The sequence below is a fragment of the Harpia harpyja genome, chromosome 4 (assembly GCF_026419915.1).
Source record: "Harpia harpyja isolate bHarHar1 chromosome 4, bHarHar1 primary haplotype, whole genome shotgun sequence".
Lineage (NCBI taxonomy): Eukaryota > Metazoa > Chordata > Aves > Accipitriformes > Accipitridae > Harpia > Harpia harpyja.
In genome coordinates, this window is record NC_068943.1 from 49,542,112 (window position 1) to 49,558,574 (window position 16,463).

Genomic DNA, 16,463 nt, shown 5'->3' on the forward strand with positions numbered 1-16,463 from the left:
GGATGCACCTGGCCCTTAGTGTGTAGATTTTCACACAGCAATGCACGTTAAAAGAGCCATAGTTGTGTTCTGTGCTTAGCAAGATTGTCAGAGCTGTAAGTACTACTTATGTATGCATATGTATGTATGCTTCTTTCTCTGAAACATATAACCAAAATGCATTGGTTTTAATTCTGTGTGTGTTTTAACCTGAAACCCCAAAGCAGAAAAATACAGTTTATCAGCTTGAAAGGGTTGGTAAAAGCATTGCAAAAACCTGCAGTCATTGTGAAACACCATGTAGAAATAATCAGGAGAGGTTTTAACATGACCAACCCCAGTCACACAACTTTCAAAACGGGCTTGTTTTGCTTTCCCACGTTGTGGAAGCACAACAGGAGTTAAACGATGCGGGGGTAAGAACGGCTGCTGCCTTCTCCCTTCTGGTGTTTCTATTGCTAATAATGTCGGCAGGGAATTAGAGAGCTGCGCTCCGCCTGTGCCAAGTGCGTGATAATGAGTGGCCTTCCTGGGTGACTGGCCCACTAGGAGACTGAAAGAGCTGCTGTGCCTCTCCGGTGGCATTTTTCTGAGATAAGTTGCTGGTTGTCCCCAAAAGCTGGCAGTGAGCAGGTGGGGGCTGGCTCTTGCACGGTGCGGCAGGGTTTTCCCGTGGGGCTGGGATCTCACTGCTTTTGGCCGTTCTTGCTGTGAATCAGAGGAGAGGAGGAGAGAAGGAAAGAAAACGAAAAGCCATTAGTGGCTGCAGCAGCGAAGTTGCTCAGACATATGTGAAGAGCCGACAGTAGGCTCAGCGTGTGGAGTTAGCGCTGAAACCATCACAGCTGTGGTCTCAGCAGAGATTTTCACACTATTTTTATCTGGTGGGGTGAACAGGGAGGAGGACGGCGCTGCAGAGGATGGGTGGGGATCAGGTGAGAGGGGTGAAAACGAGAGCGAGCGCAGGGCGGGTGCGGAGGTGAGGAGCCAGAAAAACCAACCGAGCCCTTCAACTTCTCACCATAAACAGGAAATTGAGGACCACAGAGAGCGAAACAGAGGAAACAGGAAGGCAGAAGGGGAGAGGCAGCAACTGCATTTGAACTAGACTAGAGAAAACACACATAATGGCACCAAGCATCAGCTACCAAAGAACTGAGGGCCTCGACCTAGACAGGGAGAGCCTGTAAGCTGTGTTCCCATCCTTTCCCTCACTGATAATTCAGTGCACTTAAGGATGCTGAGGCAACACTGAAGAAAAGGAGTCACTGGGAACTTTCTCAGGGTTTTTCCCCTGAATCCCCACTGCCTGAAGAATGCACCTTCATGTCCTCTTTTAGGTCCAGCGATTGTGCTGGGGTGGGGAAGGCTTTTTGGGAGAGTGATCCCTCAGCCACCTCAGCACTGTCTGCAGGAGGGACCCGTCTTCCCCCTCCTGAAAGGGCTGCCTAGAGCCGGCTCATTTTTTGACTTCCTTTGAATTGCTTTCAACAACAGAAGATCCTAAGCTGGTGTTAATTAATACAACGGCACCAAAGTTTGCACAACCTGACTTGTCGTGTCACTGTATTTCCCATCTCTTTTCTTTAATCTGTTCAAAATTAGGCTCTGACCCTTCATCATCTTTTACTAAAACCACATGGGTGATGTTCTTCTCTCACCCATTACTTTTATCGTGATGCCAAACTGGGAGGATTGTTGAGAACCATAACTTTTGACCAAAGATTTTTTAATGGATGTCTTCATGATGGTATTTGATAGCTTTTTTGTTTTACATAACATTTTCTCTGTCCAGCTCTATTTTTAGGATCCTGTACATCCATATTTCTCTTCGGAATGAATGTAACCACAGGGACCTCTGGATGTTGTGCTTCTGTATAGAGACTACGGTGATTAAATAAATGAACTTGCTGAGCTGTTTTGGGGCTTGTTCAAGCTGGTGAAGGGAGATGTGGTAATTTCTGTTGGAATTTTCTTTAAAAAGCACCAACTATTGCAAGGTTTTTCTTCTGTGACTCATTTCAAAAAAATACTTCAACTAAAAGCATGGATTACTAGACAAGCAGATATGCAGATACAGCATTCCCAGGAACTTGCTATAAATAGTTCATAAAATACATATTTAAGGTTAGTAGACACTATATTTAAATCATTACTTGGATAGACAACTATTTCCACTGGTCAGATGCTTTGGGTTTTTTCTTTGATCCAGGATTGAATAAGCTATGTTGTTACACCACTGGTACGAATTGCAACATGGGTAGGAGATGCTGCAGCTTTTGACTGCAAAGATAGTATTTATTTTTATAGTATTATCTTGCTGGGGTAAGGTTTGGGCTTTTTAATGAACTGACCATTCTCCTGTTCGCACAATGCTTATTCACCATGCACAGTGGAGCCCCGTGCTGCTGATGCTGTGATGTTCTGGCAGTAAAGGGCACGAGCAACACGCGGTGTTGGTGCGGTCTGGGGCAGAGCAGGGGGCTGAGGTTTGGGCAGCCGGGGGCGGGCACGCGTTGCTGCTTTTGAGAAACTGCAGTTGGCTCCTCTCCGTGCACTGGAAAGCAAGCCGCAGTTATTGCTAATTTCCTGTTCGCGTCCTATATCTTAGCAATCCTCTCCTTCATACAGAGTGAGGACAAACAAGAGTAATGCAAACTGTCAATTCATTGAAAGCATATTGCTGTTTTATCACAACCCCCACCTTTTTCAGCTTTCCAAGCCCCGTTTTCTTAATTTCACACCTTATAGGTAGGTAAAAGCTGTTACAGATGGGACAGTTTCAGTGCATTAGCTTTGGTCACATCCTACTACATGGGTAGCAAGAATAAATTCAGAAATATATGGGAGGAACTGAAATCTTCGGGTGTGGTTTATGTAATTGGGCAAACTGCCACTGAAGTGCTGGTCTGCTTTCCCACTCCTTATCAGATTCCTCTTCCTTGCCACCATTCTACTACATAATTTCTTTTCTTGCTGTCTTTTTTTCTTTTACTTGTTTCCCTACTTTCTATCCTCTTCAGCCTCAGCTTCTTTATCATTCCTTGTCACCAAGATCAGGCTTTTGCTGCTGTCCCCAAGGTCCTGCGGGTGTGGAGGCTGTAACTGTTTATGAGTGTGCTGGGATCATGTCCCCACCATGCTGTGCTGCCAGGAAGGGGGCATGTCCTTCTTTCTGAAGGACAGTATCCACTGAAACCCTGGGTAGTCAGATATAAACTGCATTGATCTGCACCATCACTAACATTTTCTGTGTTTCAAACAACGTACTTGGAGTTTTCAGAGCTGCACGTGTTACATTTTGGTTTAGGATTTACCAGTCTTCATGTCCTGTTTCTGAATGTGACAACAACTTCAAGGAGACCGATGGGAGGCTTAGATGCTCAGCTGCTTGGAAAAGCAGAACGCTTTCATTTGTATGTCTAATTACGGACTTGGGAGTCCAAGTTTGAGCACCTGTGTTTTGACAAATTTGGTCTGTAGTAGATCCCAGCTTAGTGAAATGACTTTTTGCTAACAAGGGCGGGCTTCATCCAAAGCCCTTGGCAAAAGAATTTAACCACAAATTTGTATGATATTTTCTGTCTGAGAGTTCTCAGCTTGGCAAATAGCTGTTTAGGAGTTTCTGAATTAACGTGGACTGTAGTGAGCCTGTGCATTAAGAGAGCTCTCATAGCCAATGTTTTCGTGTATAAACAGTTGATGTTTTCGTGTATAAACAGTTGTGAAAGACTCTGGGAAAGGAAGGTGGAAAGAACCTATTTTTCTATGGCTTTAAATAAATGCAAGTTTTCCATAACTGTATGTTTGAAGTAAAGTTCATCTTGACATTGTGTAAATACAGTTACAAATGTTGAATTTGCAAATAAATATTGTAAAGAGAAGGGAAAAAAGTAAATGGGAAGCTTTGGTCTCTGTTCTCTTTTGTACCTATCTTAATCTAAAGCGACTTCTTGTATTTCAGGGAATCTGTTGTGGATTTGTGTGTGGATTTGAGAGCAGATGTTGGCGTGTTCTTCCAGTGGTGGAAGATAACTCTTGATCAAATTACTGGACAGTTTGATCAGCCCCAAGGGGCTTTTACAGTGTAGGTCCACGAAAGACCTCTTTACACCTTGAGAAAGCTGCTTATCTGAGCAGCAAGTAAGCCTGCAACCTGTAGTTCAGATTTATTCCATAGATAGTAACTCAGTAAAATTCCCACTGACATTAGAAAATGTCTTAAAATAGAAAGAAAGGTGGATTTTCAGTGAAAAGTCCCAATTTCTTCAATGATTGTGCTAAGAAGAGAAGCCATGCCTTACATTTAATGTTAGACATGTTTGAACATCCCATTTTCACGTAGGTACGTGAACTGTGACTTATTTTGAGTAACGTTGTGGTATTTTCCTAACAGATGAACGTGAGGCAGTTCAGAAGAAGACTTTCACAAAGTGGGTTAATTCCCACTTGGCACGCGTATCATGCAGAATTACAGATTTGTACACTGACCTTCGCGATGGAAGGATGCTCATCAAACTTCTGGAAGTTCTTTCAGGAGAGAGACTTGTAAGTCTTAATATTCCTTGTGGGGTTTTTGTTTTGGTTTTGGGTGGGTTTTTTGGTGAATCTTTGGCTCGACTGAAGTACAGCAAAACTGAGTACTGAGGGTTCAGTACTGCAAATGTCTTTTTATGTATTAAAGAAAAAAAAAAAAAAAGTAGTCTATTGCTTCACGTGGATCCAGGCACTATTTAAATATCTTCTTACTGGTTTCAGTAGGAGTCAAAGGAGGTCTCCTCCAAGGGGTCCTTGCTGGTGAGATGCTGCGTGCTTCCAGCAGCATACTCCCTACTCCTCCATCTGACAGGCGCAGAGCACTAAATGTTCTCCAGCCCCTTAGACCATCTCAGTAATGGCGAATTAGATGTGCTGAGGAACATTCCCGGGCACCATGGCCAGGTGGCCTGTTTCTGTGCTAGTGAACACAGCTGCCGGATGGAGGTGGCTGTGTGCAGGCTGCCTGCCCGCCCAAGGCCTGGGACATCCCTTCTCCCTTCCCTGGAGTGTGCTGGGGGGTCGTGGAGGACGGCTGGTTGGAGCGGGCCAAGTCCACCCTGGGAAGCATTGCAGCTGTTTTAGTCGTGGTGTTAATTGCACCCCACTGCTCAGGAGTTCTCCTGGGTGTACTTGATTTTACTAGGATACATAAGGCTTGGATTTTATTTGGTAAGAGGAATACCTAAAATGAATTTAAATAAATGGGGCTCATTCTTTCTTTGGGTATACTGAGAGAGGCCTCTCGATACCAGCCCAAGGGAGTGGCGAGTAAGAAAATCCCTGTAGTGAAAAATGCTGCTGCACGACAGGAAAACTGGGTGTCAGGTAATGACTGGGTATCAGTTTTTCCTTCAGTTCCTTAAATGATGGCTATCCTCTTAACTACCTAATTTAAGGCAATCTTTTCAAAGAAATACGGGTCTTTAGCTAAGACCTAAGGCTACATGAGGTTGCGACTGTGTAATCGCTTGTCATCAAGCACTCCTATTAATGGAAGCTCCATGGCTTAAGACTCTGGGTAATGAATTGAACATATGGCCCACAGTGTAGTGTCTGTACAGTAATGCAAGAAAGGGAGATTTTCAAATGCATCTGTGAGGGTAAGGAAACTCTGATGTGCATAGAAGTACCCTGTGTGGATGGAGGTAACTAATCTCAATGTTTGTCAACTACAGTTTGCTCAAAATATGTTTCTCTCTATGCCAAATCTTTTGCTTCAGTGAAGTATTAGGTTTGACATGTTCACTGCAGGTAGCAGATGTTATTCATACAGGAATAACTGAGACCAACATGCCCCATTATTTGAGGATTCAGACAACAACCATGCCACCTCTGTTTAAATCTTCATATCTGCCTGCCAAGATTTGACTTTCAGTGTCAAATAGCAGTGGTGAAGCTCAGAGCAGCCGTGTGACTCTTGCTGCATGATTCATTTACGTTTTTCACTCCAGGTTTTGAAAAATGCAAACAGAGCTTACGCAGCTGTTTGGGTGGGGAGGGTGCAGGAGCCACCCGGTGAGACTGCTGGATCTGCACTTGCATCATCGTTTGCGTATCACATTGGCAGCTGCCTGCATCACCGCAAATTCTTTTTGTAGCTTCGTTATCTCAGGATGGAGGACAGTAGCCTCTGTTTGAACAGTACATTCCACCACACCTTCCTGTGCAAACAAGAATACAGATAACGCAATGCACTAAACCTTGAGACGATTACGCACACCAAAAATATTCCAGGAGGATCGGCACGTAACATCCACTTGCCGATGTTCTCCAGCCTTTTGGAATTTATTTTAGGTGGTATTGGTTAGGTTCTGACATCTCCGTGACACCCAGGCAGAAATCTAAAGGCAGTATCTTATGCAGAAAGCTTAAAATCAAGACAAGAAACATCAAATGGTAAGAAAGCAATAAACAAATGCAGAAACCAGCCTGGATAATTATTTTTATATGGTGTGTTTACTGAAGCAGTAGAACAAACAGGAATTTTCTTCTCACTTTTGAAACTGGGATTCAGACTATGGAGCTGGAGCCATATGCCTGTGGAGCAGATCCTGGGATTTAGGATACTAATCAGGGAAGCAGGACTGCTGTTTGCCCTCTATAACACCTCCAGCCTCATTTGCACAAACCCTGCATTTTTCAAAAGCTGTTGTGATTTTTAATGATGAAAACCCAGAGTCCTTGAAGGTGTGTTGGAGAAACTCAAAATGAGAGCATCCAATAAGGGCAACAGCTACATCTTCCTGTGTTTGCTCAGCTTGATTCCTAATCCTAGTGTTTAGTCCAGACCTTACTGCATCAGGTCCTCTAGACAGCACAGTATTTGGAAAGAAAGTGATAGCATGCAATAGTCTCACTGAGCAAAGCGGAAAAGAATCCAGCCAGTATGAAAAGACAGTTGTAATTTTGTTTGCACATACTGTTAACTAGCTTCTCCCGAACAGAAAAATAAAGCTGAGAATTGTTTTCAGCATAAAATTAAGCATTTAGCTCAGTTTCTTCCATAGCTATATAAAGGATTACTAAATTCCTTACAATTCCTGGATGCTCAAAGGTCAAACTGTTTAAGCAGATTCTCTGTAGTGAGTTCTGTCACGTTTTCTGTTGGAAAAGGCAAGATTTTTGATGTAAAACATTTTCCTGATAATGTGCATGTGAAGACGCTGAGTTGAGGTAAATACAATAAAGGATGCATTCAGTGCGCGTGGTTTCCCTCTGGTTAATTTCTGGATCTGCGTTAGCCCAGCGAAGGCGAAAGTTGCGTTTCACTATGTCTCATCTTGAGGCTGTGCAGGAGTGTGGCAAGCGCAGCCACACCTTGTACAAATTGGACTCAGACGCCTTTTCCGCTTTTTGTTGCAGAATGGTGGGTTAAACTGTATGGCCTGCCTGGGTGGAGGGACAGAAAAATTGAACCTTCTGTCTTCTCGGGGCACCCAACATTTTTTTGGCTGGGCGGCACTGTTGTTCTCATCTGTGCAGAAATTTGAAGTGCCTTCTTGGACCATTAATAAATCTGCCACTGCTGCTTAGAAAGGGCCGCAGTCGGTTGTTCCCATGTTTTGAGAACACCATCGTAAAAGCGAGCACACCTCGTGAAGCTCCTCTCAGGCTCTCAGGTGTGGCAATGGGCTGGATCGGTTGTGGGCCGGGCACCTGTGGGCTTCAGCCTTGCCTCTGCCTTCCCCCGCAGCTGGGCACTCCCTCTCCCCTCCTGGGAACAGCCTTCCTACCTGTATTTTGCAAGATTAAATTAAACCCACGCTGGTGGGTGACTGATGGTACCAGCAAAAGGATGGATCCCGGATTGTCCCTGCTGATAACGAGGGATCTCCGTCTGGTTTCAGCCCACCATGTAACCTCACTCTTGCTCCCACTCACGCTATGGCTCTTCACCCTGTACTTGGCAGTATTTGGGGTGTATGGTATGTGTATAGGGTATACATGCCATTTGTGCCTTTTTGGAGGGACTTTTATATCCAAAAGCAGCAGCAGGTTCCTGGAAATTTTCACCCTTGCTGGGAGTTATGGGTTGACTTTCTCTCTGTTGTTACCCAGCCTCTGGAGGAGAACTGTGCTAACTGAAAGCTGAAGTGAAACTAATGACCTCAGGGGTTTACATGTCCTGAAGGGTATCTTTCCAGCAAGTGTTTCATCTTTGTGACACACCGTTATACAGGCTGCTGTTTCTAGGGACCATAATATGGCTCCGGCTGAAACTCTTCCCCTTGAATGCAGTCTGAGGCGAGGATTTTGCCTGAGCTATTTCCACAGCCAGTTATTATGTTTGCTGCAGAAAACAAGGAAATTATGTCAATTAATAGTCTGGCTGAGTACCTTTGGTGACATCTCAGTGAGCACTGAACAGGCTATTCAGCTGTAATCCTTATCTGCAGAACAAAGTTGCTTTAATTTTATTCAGTTTTACAGTGGACTTCTACATGCTGTTAATATATTTATGGCTTTTTTCATTTGCACTGGGCCATTATAAAATTTGTTATGTTGGTGTGGCTGATTTTTTTATTCATGTTTTTACTTTCTTTTCCTATGAAGAAATTGTTTGGAATAAATCTCTTCTGTTATTTTAATAATACTTATCCTACTTCAACTGTCAAAAAAACCCCAATGACATTTCTTTCTCAAGGAGTTTTATTGAGTAGCTTATGGCCAAATCCGAGCTGCCTTTTTGGAGAGCATGTATCTGTATTTACAGATACTCTCTGGAGCATTCATTACCAATTCCCTCTATTGCATGCATATGCCAGTTACCAGTTTGTTTCATATCTTTATCTTTGCAGAATCTTTTTTTTAAGCGTGGAAGAACTTGTACTGGAGAAGAAAAAGCATCTTGGGAAAATGTAACAGGTGTGGCATGAACCTAACGAAATAAATTGTCTTCCAGCTAATAAATGAATATACTAGGCAGAAAAAATGAAGGAAGTAAGCAGGCAAAATACTTTGAAAGGCAAATGAAATTGGCGCCCAGTGTGTATGGCTGAGGCCTAGCACATAGGCATTTCTTCCACGAGTTTGACACGTGCTACCGTTATCCTTGTGTAAATGTGCTGTAAGATGCAAGGAGCGGTTTTGTCCATTGAATTTGAACAACAAATGTGTACGGTATTGCTGGCTGGGAGTGGCCAATGTGACTGACTCACCTGCCTGGACCGAGGAGTTAAAAAGCACTTTTTGGTTTTTTTTCCTTCCGTCTACAGTAATATGCTTTTTTTCTCCCTTTTACCTTCTAGCCTAAACCAACTAAGGGAAGGATGCGCATCCATTGCCTGGAGAATGTTGATAAAGCCCTCCAGTTCCTGAAAGAGCAAAGAGTGCACCTAGAAAACATGGGATCTCATGACATTGTGGATGGGAATCACAGGCTGACACTTGGTCTTATTTGGACTATTATTCTGAGATTCCAGGTAAAGATGTATACGTACACAGATACACACACGTTTGAGTTTTCCGTACTTGTTTGTAATACACTCCATTGTGCTTTTTAAGAGTGGAGTGCTCCCAGGCCCTCCAAGGTGATGGGAGTGAAAAGTGCTTAGCATCTGGCAGGATGTGCTCCAGACCTAAGGGGAGAGGATAAATCAGTCTTTGTGGTGCTGCTGATCTGTAGTGGCAGCCAATGGGAGTTTCCTGTGTGGAGAGTCATGTGGTTTTATTTTGAAATTACTAATAAATATGAAGCTCCAGTCATAGACCCATATGCTCTTGCAGACCTAGGAGGAAATGGTACCCTCAGCTGCTCTTCATCTCTGTGGTGATTATGATTAACGTGGCTGACTTTGCACTGAAGCGGATTAAGGGTGCCCACAGGAATTGTTTTAGTGTCCCAGCTAAAGGCTGATATTTCTTGTTTTCCAGCAAGTCGCACATTGGTCTTTGCCCTCAGTTAAAAAAGGCTGGAAAGTCCTTTTGCAGAAAGGATAATAAATTTATATAATAAATATATTATTTATAAGAAATAACATAGTAATAAATATTCAATAAATTTAACATTCTCTTAATTTTGGTGTTGCTCAGTGTTTTCCTAATATGAAAGTGTCTGCCTAACTTTCAGTGACAGCAGAGGAACCTCACTGAAGCTACGATATTCTTTGTAAAAAGCAGTGAACTATATCCATAAAATGAGATATATTTGTCCATACGAAGTAAAAAGTGGTTTCCTCCCTGCCCCCCCCCCCCTTTTTTTTTTCTTTTTCCTCTTTTTAAAAACTGGATAATAGCCTAGAATCTGGAGTATAGAATTGTGATGCTGCTATGGGCAAACACTATTTCCTCCAAGCTTGAAGTTCCAAAATTGTTTGCTTCTATGAAACTCCTCATTAGCTTTTGCCTGTGGATCCCCTCACGAGGACCCCTACCTGCTGCACCCCCTTGACTCCTGCGTGTGCTCGGCATCCTGCAGGAGACAGGGTGAAACCATAATGCTGTATAGGGCAGGGTTTGCCTTGACAGTTGGAAATAAATTTTCTTGTGGAGTTTAAACTGTTTTGTCAATGGACTAAACAAAGAGTAATCCTCCAGTAAAATAAGGGCAGATGAAACTTTCATTTGACATGAATGCTCTTAAATGAGGAAAAGCATTCATCTACTTCCCCCCTGCCTGTCATCATAGATCTCCTTTGTTACTTATATTCTGATATAATTCCTTTCACCTTTTCAAAAAAGCCAAACACTGTGTTTTCTCAGAGAAATATTTAAACTTTCTATGTTAATTTTAGATCCAAGATATCAGTGTTGAAACTGAGGACAACAAGGAGAAGAAATCTGCTAAAGATGCTTTGCTTTTGTGGTGCCAGATGAAGACAGCTGGGTGAGTGTGGCTTAAGTGAATATCTCTAAAGCTCTTACAGCATTTTGAGTTTTCATTGAAGTAACTTTAAATGGGCAACCACATATCTCTCCCTAAGTGGATTCAACCAAGAGAAGTGAATTGATGTTTACAAGTCAGAAAATTCTGAATTTATTATAATGATGCTGTGTGATAAACATACCAACCTGATAATCCATGAATAGATAGTAATATGCTGACACTTTTTCACCCTGCTCTGAAGAAATAATGGTGCTTCATATGTTTGCCACCAACTTTTCCCTCTTTTCATATATATGGAAATATTTCTACAATGCATTTTAACAGTAACCTTCTTGCATAGTTAAATATCCCTGTGTAGAGATTCGATACGTTTCCCCCAGGAAACTTGGATGTCCCTGTGACGACTTGGGGCACTTCAGTGTTATAGTGGCACTTCATCTTCTTCTTCCAAGAACTCTTATGGAAGTGGTTTGTGAGTAGCCTGAAATTTTTGGAGAGTTGCAAAATACCCAGATCACTGAACAAATTAATTTTGCATTTGTGTACCCATTGGGCACAAAGCTGGCTATCATATGTGCTTCGTTTAAAAGTCAGATGGTAACTAGGGTCAGTCCTTGAAGATGCCTTGGGACAGCAGACGATTTCATGGAAAACTTAATGTACCACCACTCCTGTGGCACCTGCAGCCATCAGAAAAGGTTTTACTCAGCTCTGTTCCTCCAGCTGTTCCTGCTCTTCTCTTGAACTTGGTATTTTGAGTACCTGAAAATAATTCTTTGCCAGCAGCTAAATCAGGAGCAGGCTTTAGACTTGCAGGGATTTGAAACCTCACAGGCTGCAGGTTGGGCAGCAAGTTATAAAAAGTAACTTCAAGTGATTACTTCAAAGGACATTTAGAGCTGTTGTCTGGAATGCATATCAATTCTGTGGGGTTTACAAGAGTAAATGAGATGCAGTTACCTCTAGTGTCAGTCTCTGATTAGAGAACAGTCATTCATGATGATAGATCGTCCATCGTGGGATAGTAATATCCCACCCTTAGGTTTACAATAAATGTCTCACTCTTGCAACCAGCTTTTAGTGACAGAGTGTGCAGAGCTGCAGCAGGGATGCTATACTGATTATGCTCTCTTTGGTTTTTTTTCTGCCAGTTACCCCAATGTCAACATTCACAACTTTACAACAAGCTGGAGGGACGGCATGGCTTTCAATGCACTAATACATAAGCACAGGTATGCGTGGGTAAATGTCTTTATGGATTTTGAAAGCTTGGGCTGTTGCAGTATGCAGTGGGTTTTGCAGTTACCTTGCAGCTTGATTTTAAAATCTGTGGAGAGGAGGAAGTTGAAGAATTGCTGAGAGTTTTACAGCAACTTGCCTTGCTTTAGAGCTTTACAGCTCTTGCGGTCACTGTGAGCTCATCTGGGCAACAGCTTCTCACATCACAAGTCAAAACAGGTTGCGTTTGGTTTCAAGAGAATAAATTGTACGTGTGATTGTTTTAGTTTGTGACTGACCAGGTTGGAAGAAAAGTTCTTGTACCTTATTGAGTAACTGATGCTCCGGTCTGGTTACCTAGAGTTCAGGGGTGGGAGGGGAGGACCACACACAACAGCAGCCTGGAGGGGAAAGAAATCCCAGCGCAGGGATGGCAAAATCTGGTGCTAGACTAACATGGCTGGGAATGCTGCTCATTGGCAAGCTCAGGTGAAGTTACTGGGACGGCTTGCACGCTTACATGGGCATGAGGAGGGACTGCGTGACCACAACTTTGTTCCTTTCTTCTCCAGGGTCACCTTTACCGCTGTTAAGCTATCCTCCATTTTTTCCCATTGGCTAGATTCTGCCATGGCATGTGCTAGGCATTACTTCATTCCTTTAATATTGCCGTTGAAATGCACAGGGCTACTGGGCAAGCGAAACCTTGGCAGCATGAGGGGCCAGGTTTTCTGAGGATTGCAGATTTCAGTTCATTTTTTTATTTGAGGGTGGTTTCACTGTGCTTTGGGAAATCTAAAGAATTTTCCATCCTGTCTAGGCCTGATCTGATTGATTTTGACAAGCTGAAGAAATCAAATGCACACTACAATCTGCAGAATGCTTTTAACCTTGCAGAACAACACCTTGGTCTTACTAAGCTCCTGGACCCCGAGGGTAAGAATTCCTGCAGTTTCAGCACTTCACCACTCTTTGTGGGCTCTTTTCTCCCACCCCTCCTTGTCGCAGGGCACAGCTTTGTAAAAGCTTTTTGTGTTAAAGAGCAGCTGGATGCTGCTGACTCACCTGGTGATACAGCCAGAGAGGGAAGGAGAGAATGCAGCATGTCTCCTGCAGAGGACTGAGGAGCGGTAGCACAAAAGCCCTTAATCCTGTGTTTATTTTCCCCCATCTGACAAGATCACTGGACTGGCTGTGTATACATAAAATTATTCCAGTTAGAGGCAACCTTCTGATCTGCTCTGAGAAACACTTTCTGTGAGCTGGAAGGTGAATGATGTGGATTTCAGCCAATAGTTAGCAACTTCTTTCGCAGACTGTCGGTGAGTTTTAGCCTGTGCTTTCATGAGAGTGTGTATGCTCATGCGTATTGGAAGGCACGCTCACAATCCTAAGACAAGAAACTTTCTTGTCACAGGGCAAATAGAGGCTATGTGTTTGGGCGAGTTTCTTCTTGCTTATTTTCCAGTGCCTCAGAATTGCTTCAGGAAAGGAAATAATTTGTTTTCCATCTGTATCTCTCAGAAGGTTTGCCTGGACAGACATACAATTAGGTTTGAATTCCTCTCTCCAAATACTGGTATAGCATCGAAGTTCTCAAATAACAGTAGTTCTGTCAACTCACACAGATGCTAGAGAAGTTACTTGGCCGCACAAGCTGTTGCAAAGTCTGGAGCCTGACTCCAAGACCCAAAGGCCCCTAGCCCACAGAGGCGTACTTTAACCACAGTCCTCACTAAGACAAAGAGATAAAGGAGCACTTAGTGACAGAGTTCAAAACTGTGCAACACCAAGTAACCCAGAACCAGTCCAAAGCTGCTGAATTTATTTCCAATTAGGACAAATCTTAGGAGCTGAACTGCCACTGAACCTATCTCTCTGACTCTTAAATGCATCCTTATTGCATTATTAGCTTTGTTGTTTTAACCTATGCACCCTCAGTATGCTAAGACAACTCTTGTTTGGTTTGCAGATATCAGTGTTGATCATCCTGATGAAAAGTCAATCATCACCTATGTGGTGACATATTACCACTACTTCTCCAAGATGAAAGCTTTAGCTGTTGAAGGAAAACGTATTGGAAAGGTTTGCAAGTTCAAATTATAAATTGTTATAAAGCAGTTGAAATCTTTCTGAGGGTTTTTTTTTTCCTCTTGGGTGTTATTTTTTTAAGAGTCCACTGTATGGTAGTTTGTAGTTTTGCTTTTGAACGTGTTTTGAATGTTAAGTATTCCCATATGACGGTGAGGAGTAGTTAATTTCTGGCTGCCTCGTATCAGAAAACATTTGGCTGCTGTTTTATTTTTCCTTGTTAATTTTGCATCATTGCTGCTTTTCCTTTCTCATTAACTGCTCCTCCCCCTCTGGGTCCTCTGTCTCTTCCAGAGCCCAGAAAAGTCCCTCATTTAAAAAATGTGCAGTCATTCGCTGCCCTTTGGCAAAGTTGCCCCCGTTTTTACAGCTGGCAGACTGAACATGAATCATTTTGTAAGCCTCAGCTCTGTCCCTCTATTGCCGTGGGATCATGGGAATTCACTGCTGAAAAATGCAAAGCCCTCATTCCTCAGGGATCCCAGCCCCTGTGGCACTCAGGAGTGAGTGGTCCGATTCATAAGTCAAGTCTCCCAACAGTTTCTTTTATGTAGCTGGTTGGATTTAAATGACTGAAGAGTACTGCCCTTGTTATTCATGTTATGTTGTGCTGCTTGTTGCAGGTGCTTGACAATGCCATTGAAACGGAGAAAATGATTGAAAAATACGAATCGCTGGCTTCCGACCTTCTTGAGTGGATTGAGCAAACCATTATCATCCTCAACAATCGCAAATTTGCCAACTCGCTAGTTGGTGTGCAACAGCAGCTGCAGGCATTCAATACTTACCGCACAGTAGAGAAACCACCCAAGTAATTTTAATCTTAGCTTAAAACAACAGTGGTCTTGGTTTCTTTAGTCAATCATTGATTTTTTTGAAAACAAACACATCCAAGTAATTTTAGTATTGACTTAAGAATTTATTTTTCTGAAGAAACCCAGATATCATGTTTCTAATTGGCACTCATCATTACGCGGGGCCTGTTCGCTTTATGCTATTCAATGTGCAGATAATAACAATAAAAAGTGTGTTGCCTGCAGGATCTCAGTGTCCTGGAAGCTCTCACTTCACTGAGACACCTGCCTTATATTATGAGTGGTAATAGCATACCATGTTAGTATAGTAGTATCACCAGTCATGCTTGCTAGCAGTGTATAAAATCAGTACGCTGCTATTAAAAGAATCTTACTGCTTGTCCAAAATCAAGAGGAAGTATGTCTGGTTTAGCAAAACATAGCTGTGCTTACTAAAACTGATATAACTAAAACCGTGCAACTTATTTCTGCAAAGTTTCTTTTAGCGTTATGATATCAGATCTGTTTATTATTTTTGTCCAATATAAGTTCTAATGGATAATAATCACAATCCAAAACATTACAGAGTATCCAGACATGTTCTAAAATTGCAGTCTATTCCCTAGCGCCTATGGAGTTTGTTTATTTCCCAGGCATACAACGCAGGGAAAACAGTGGGAAGAGTTTTATTGACTGCAGCGGGCTTTAAAAAAAACTTCAATTTCTTGAGTTGATAGAGTAAACTAGGGCAACACATGTAGTAGAATAAAAAAAATGCAGTCTTCTGTCCCCCAAGGGGGTTTAGATTTAAACAGACAACTGACTTCTGTGAAGTTTCTTTTGCTGTTTGACCCAACTGGTTCCAGGGGATGTGTGGGCTATTTCAATTGCTTCCAGCTTCCACACAAGATGAAGGTGTTTATCTGAATGCTCCATTCATAATGTCAACATTTTAAGGAAGTGCTTTATAATATCTTAGTAGCAATGAAAGCTTTATTGTAACTCAATGGTTTTGCAAAATTTTGTTTAGATTTACAGAAAAAGGAAACCTAGAAGTGCTGCTTTTCACCATCCAAAGCAAAATGAGAGCCAATAATCAGAAAGTATACATGCCAAGGGAGGGAAAACTCATCTCTGACATTAACAAGGTAAACTAAGCCAGCTCCTCCTGTGCAACTCAGGATTTTGTTGTTTTCTTTCAGTCTCTCAATATACTTGACAAGAAACACTTTTGCTATCTCCAGCCTTGAATGTGGGGGAACACAAGGGATGGGAGAGGTGGGGTGACCTTTTCTAGTAGCTCAGACTCACTAATCTGAACTGAGTCCCTGGGTATCCTCAGTATCTGTAAGAGCTTCCACACTGGAAAAATGCTCAGTCACTCTGTGCAGTTGGTTATGGATCTAGTAGCCCTGCCTTGATCCTCTGGGGTCTTGGCTATTAGAGTTAATTGACAGAAAGTAGTAACATTATCTAGATATTGCAACCCTCCCCATTTGCCCTGCTGCCCGCAGTGT

At 42.6% G+C, this 16,463-nt stretch overlaps 1 protein-coding gene across 5 annotated transcripts in view; it reads left to right on the forward strand.

Moving 5' to 3' along the window:
• Nucleotides 1-16,463, forward strand: part of SPTBN1 (spectrin beta, non-erythrocytic 1) — a 136,829-nt gene that overhangs the window by 77,896 nt on the left and 42,470 nt on the right. For all 5 annotated transcript variants that reach the window (XM_052783938.1, XM_052783941.1, XM_052783939.1 and 2 more), the window contains 8 exons: nucleotides 4,376-4,527; nucleotides 9,267-9,440; nucleotides 10,752-10,843; nucleotides 11,995-12,075; nucleotides 12,882-12,997; nucleotides 14,034-14,146; nucleotides 14,776-14,963; nucleotides 15,977-16,094. In XM_052783938.1, the coding sequence (XP_052639898.1) occupies nucleotides 4,376-4,527; nucleotides 9,267-9,440; nucleotides 10,752-10,843; nucleotides 11,995-12,075; nucleotides 12,882-12,997; nucleotides 14,034-14,146; nucleotides 14,776-14,963; nucleotides 15,977-16,094 (1,034 nt within the window). The remainder of the gene's footprint in view (nucleotides 1-4,375; nucleotides 4,528-9,266; nucleotides 9,441-10,751; nucleotides 10,844-11,994; nucleotides 12,076-12,881; nucleotides 12,998-14,033; nucleotides 14,147-14,775; nucleotides 14,964-15,976; nucleotides 16,095-16,463) is intronic.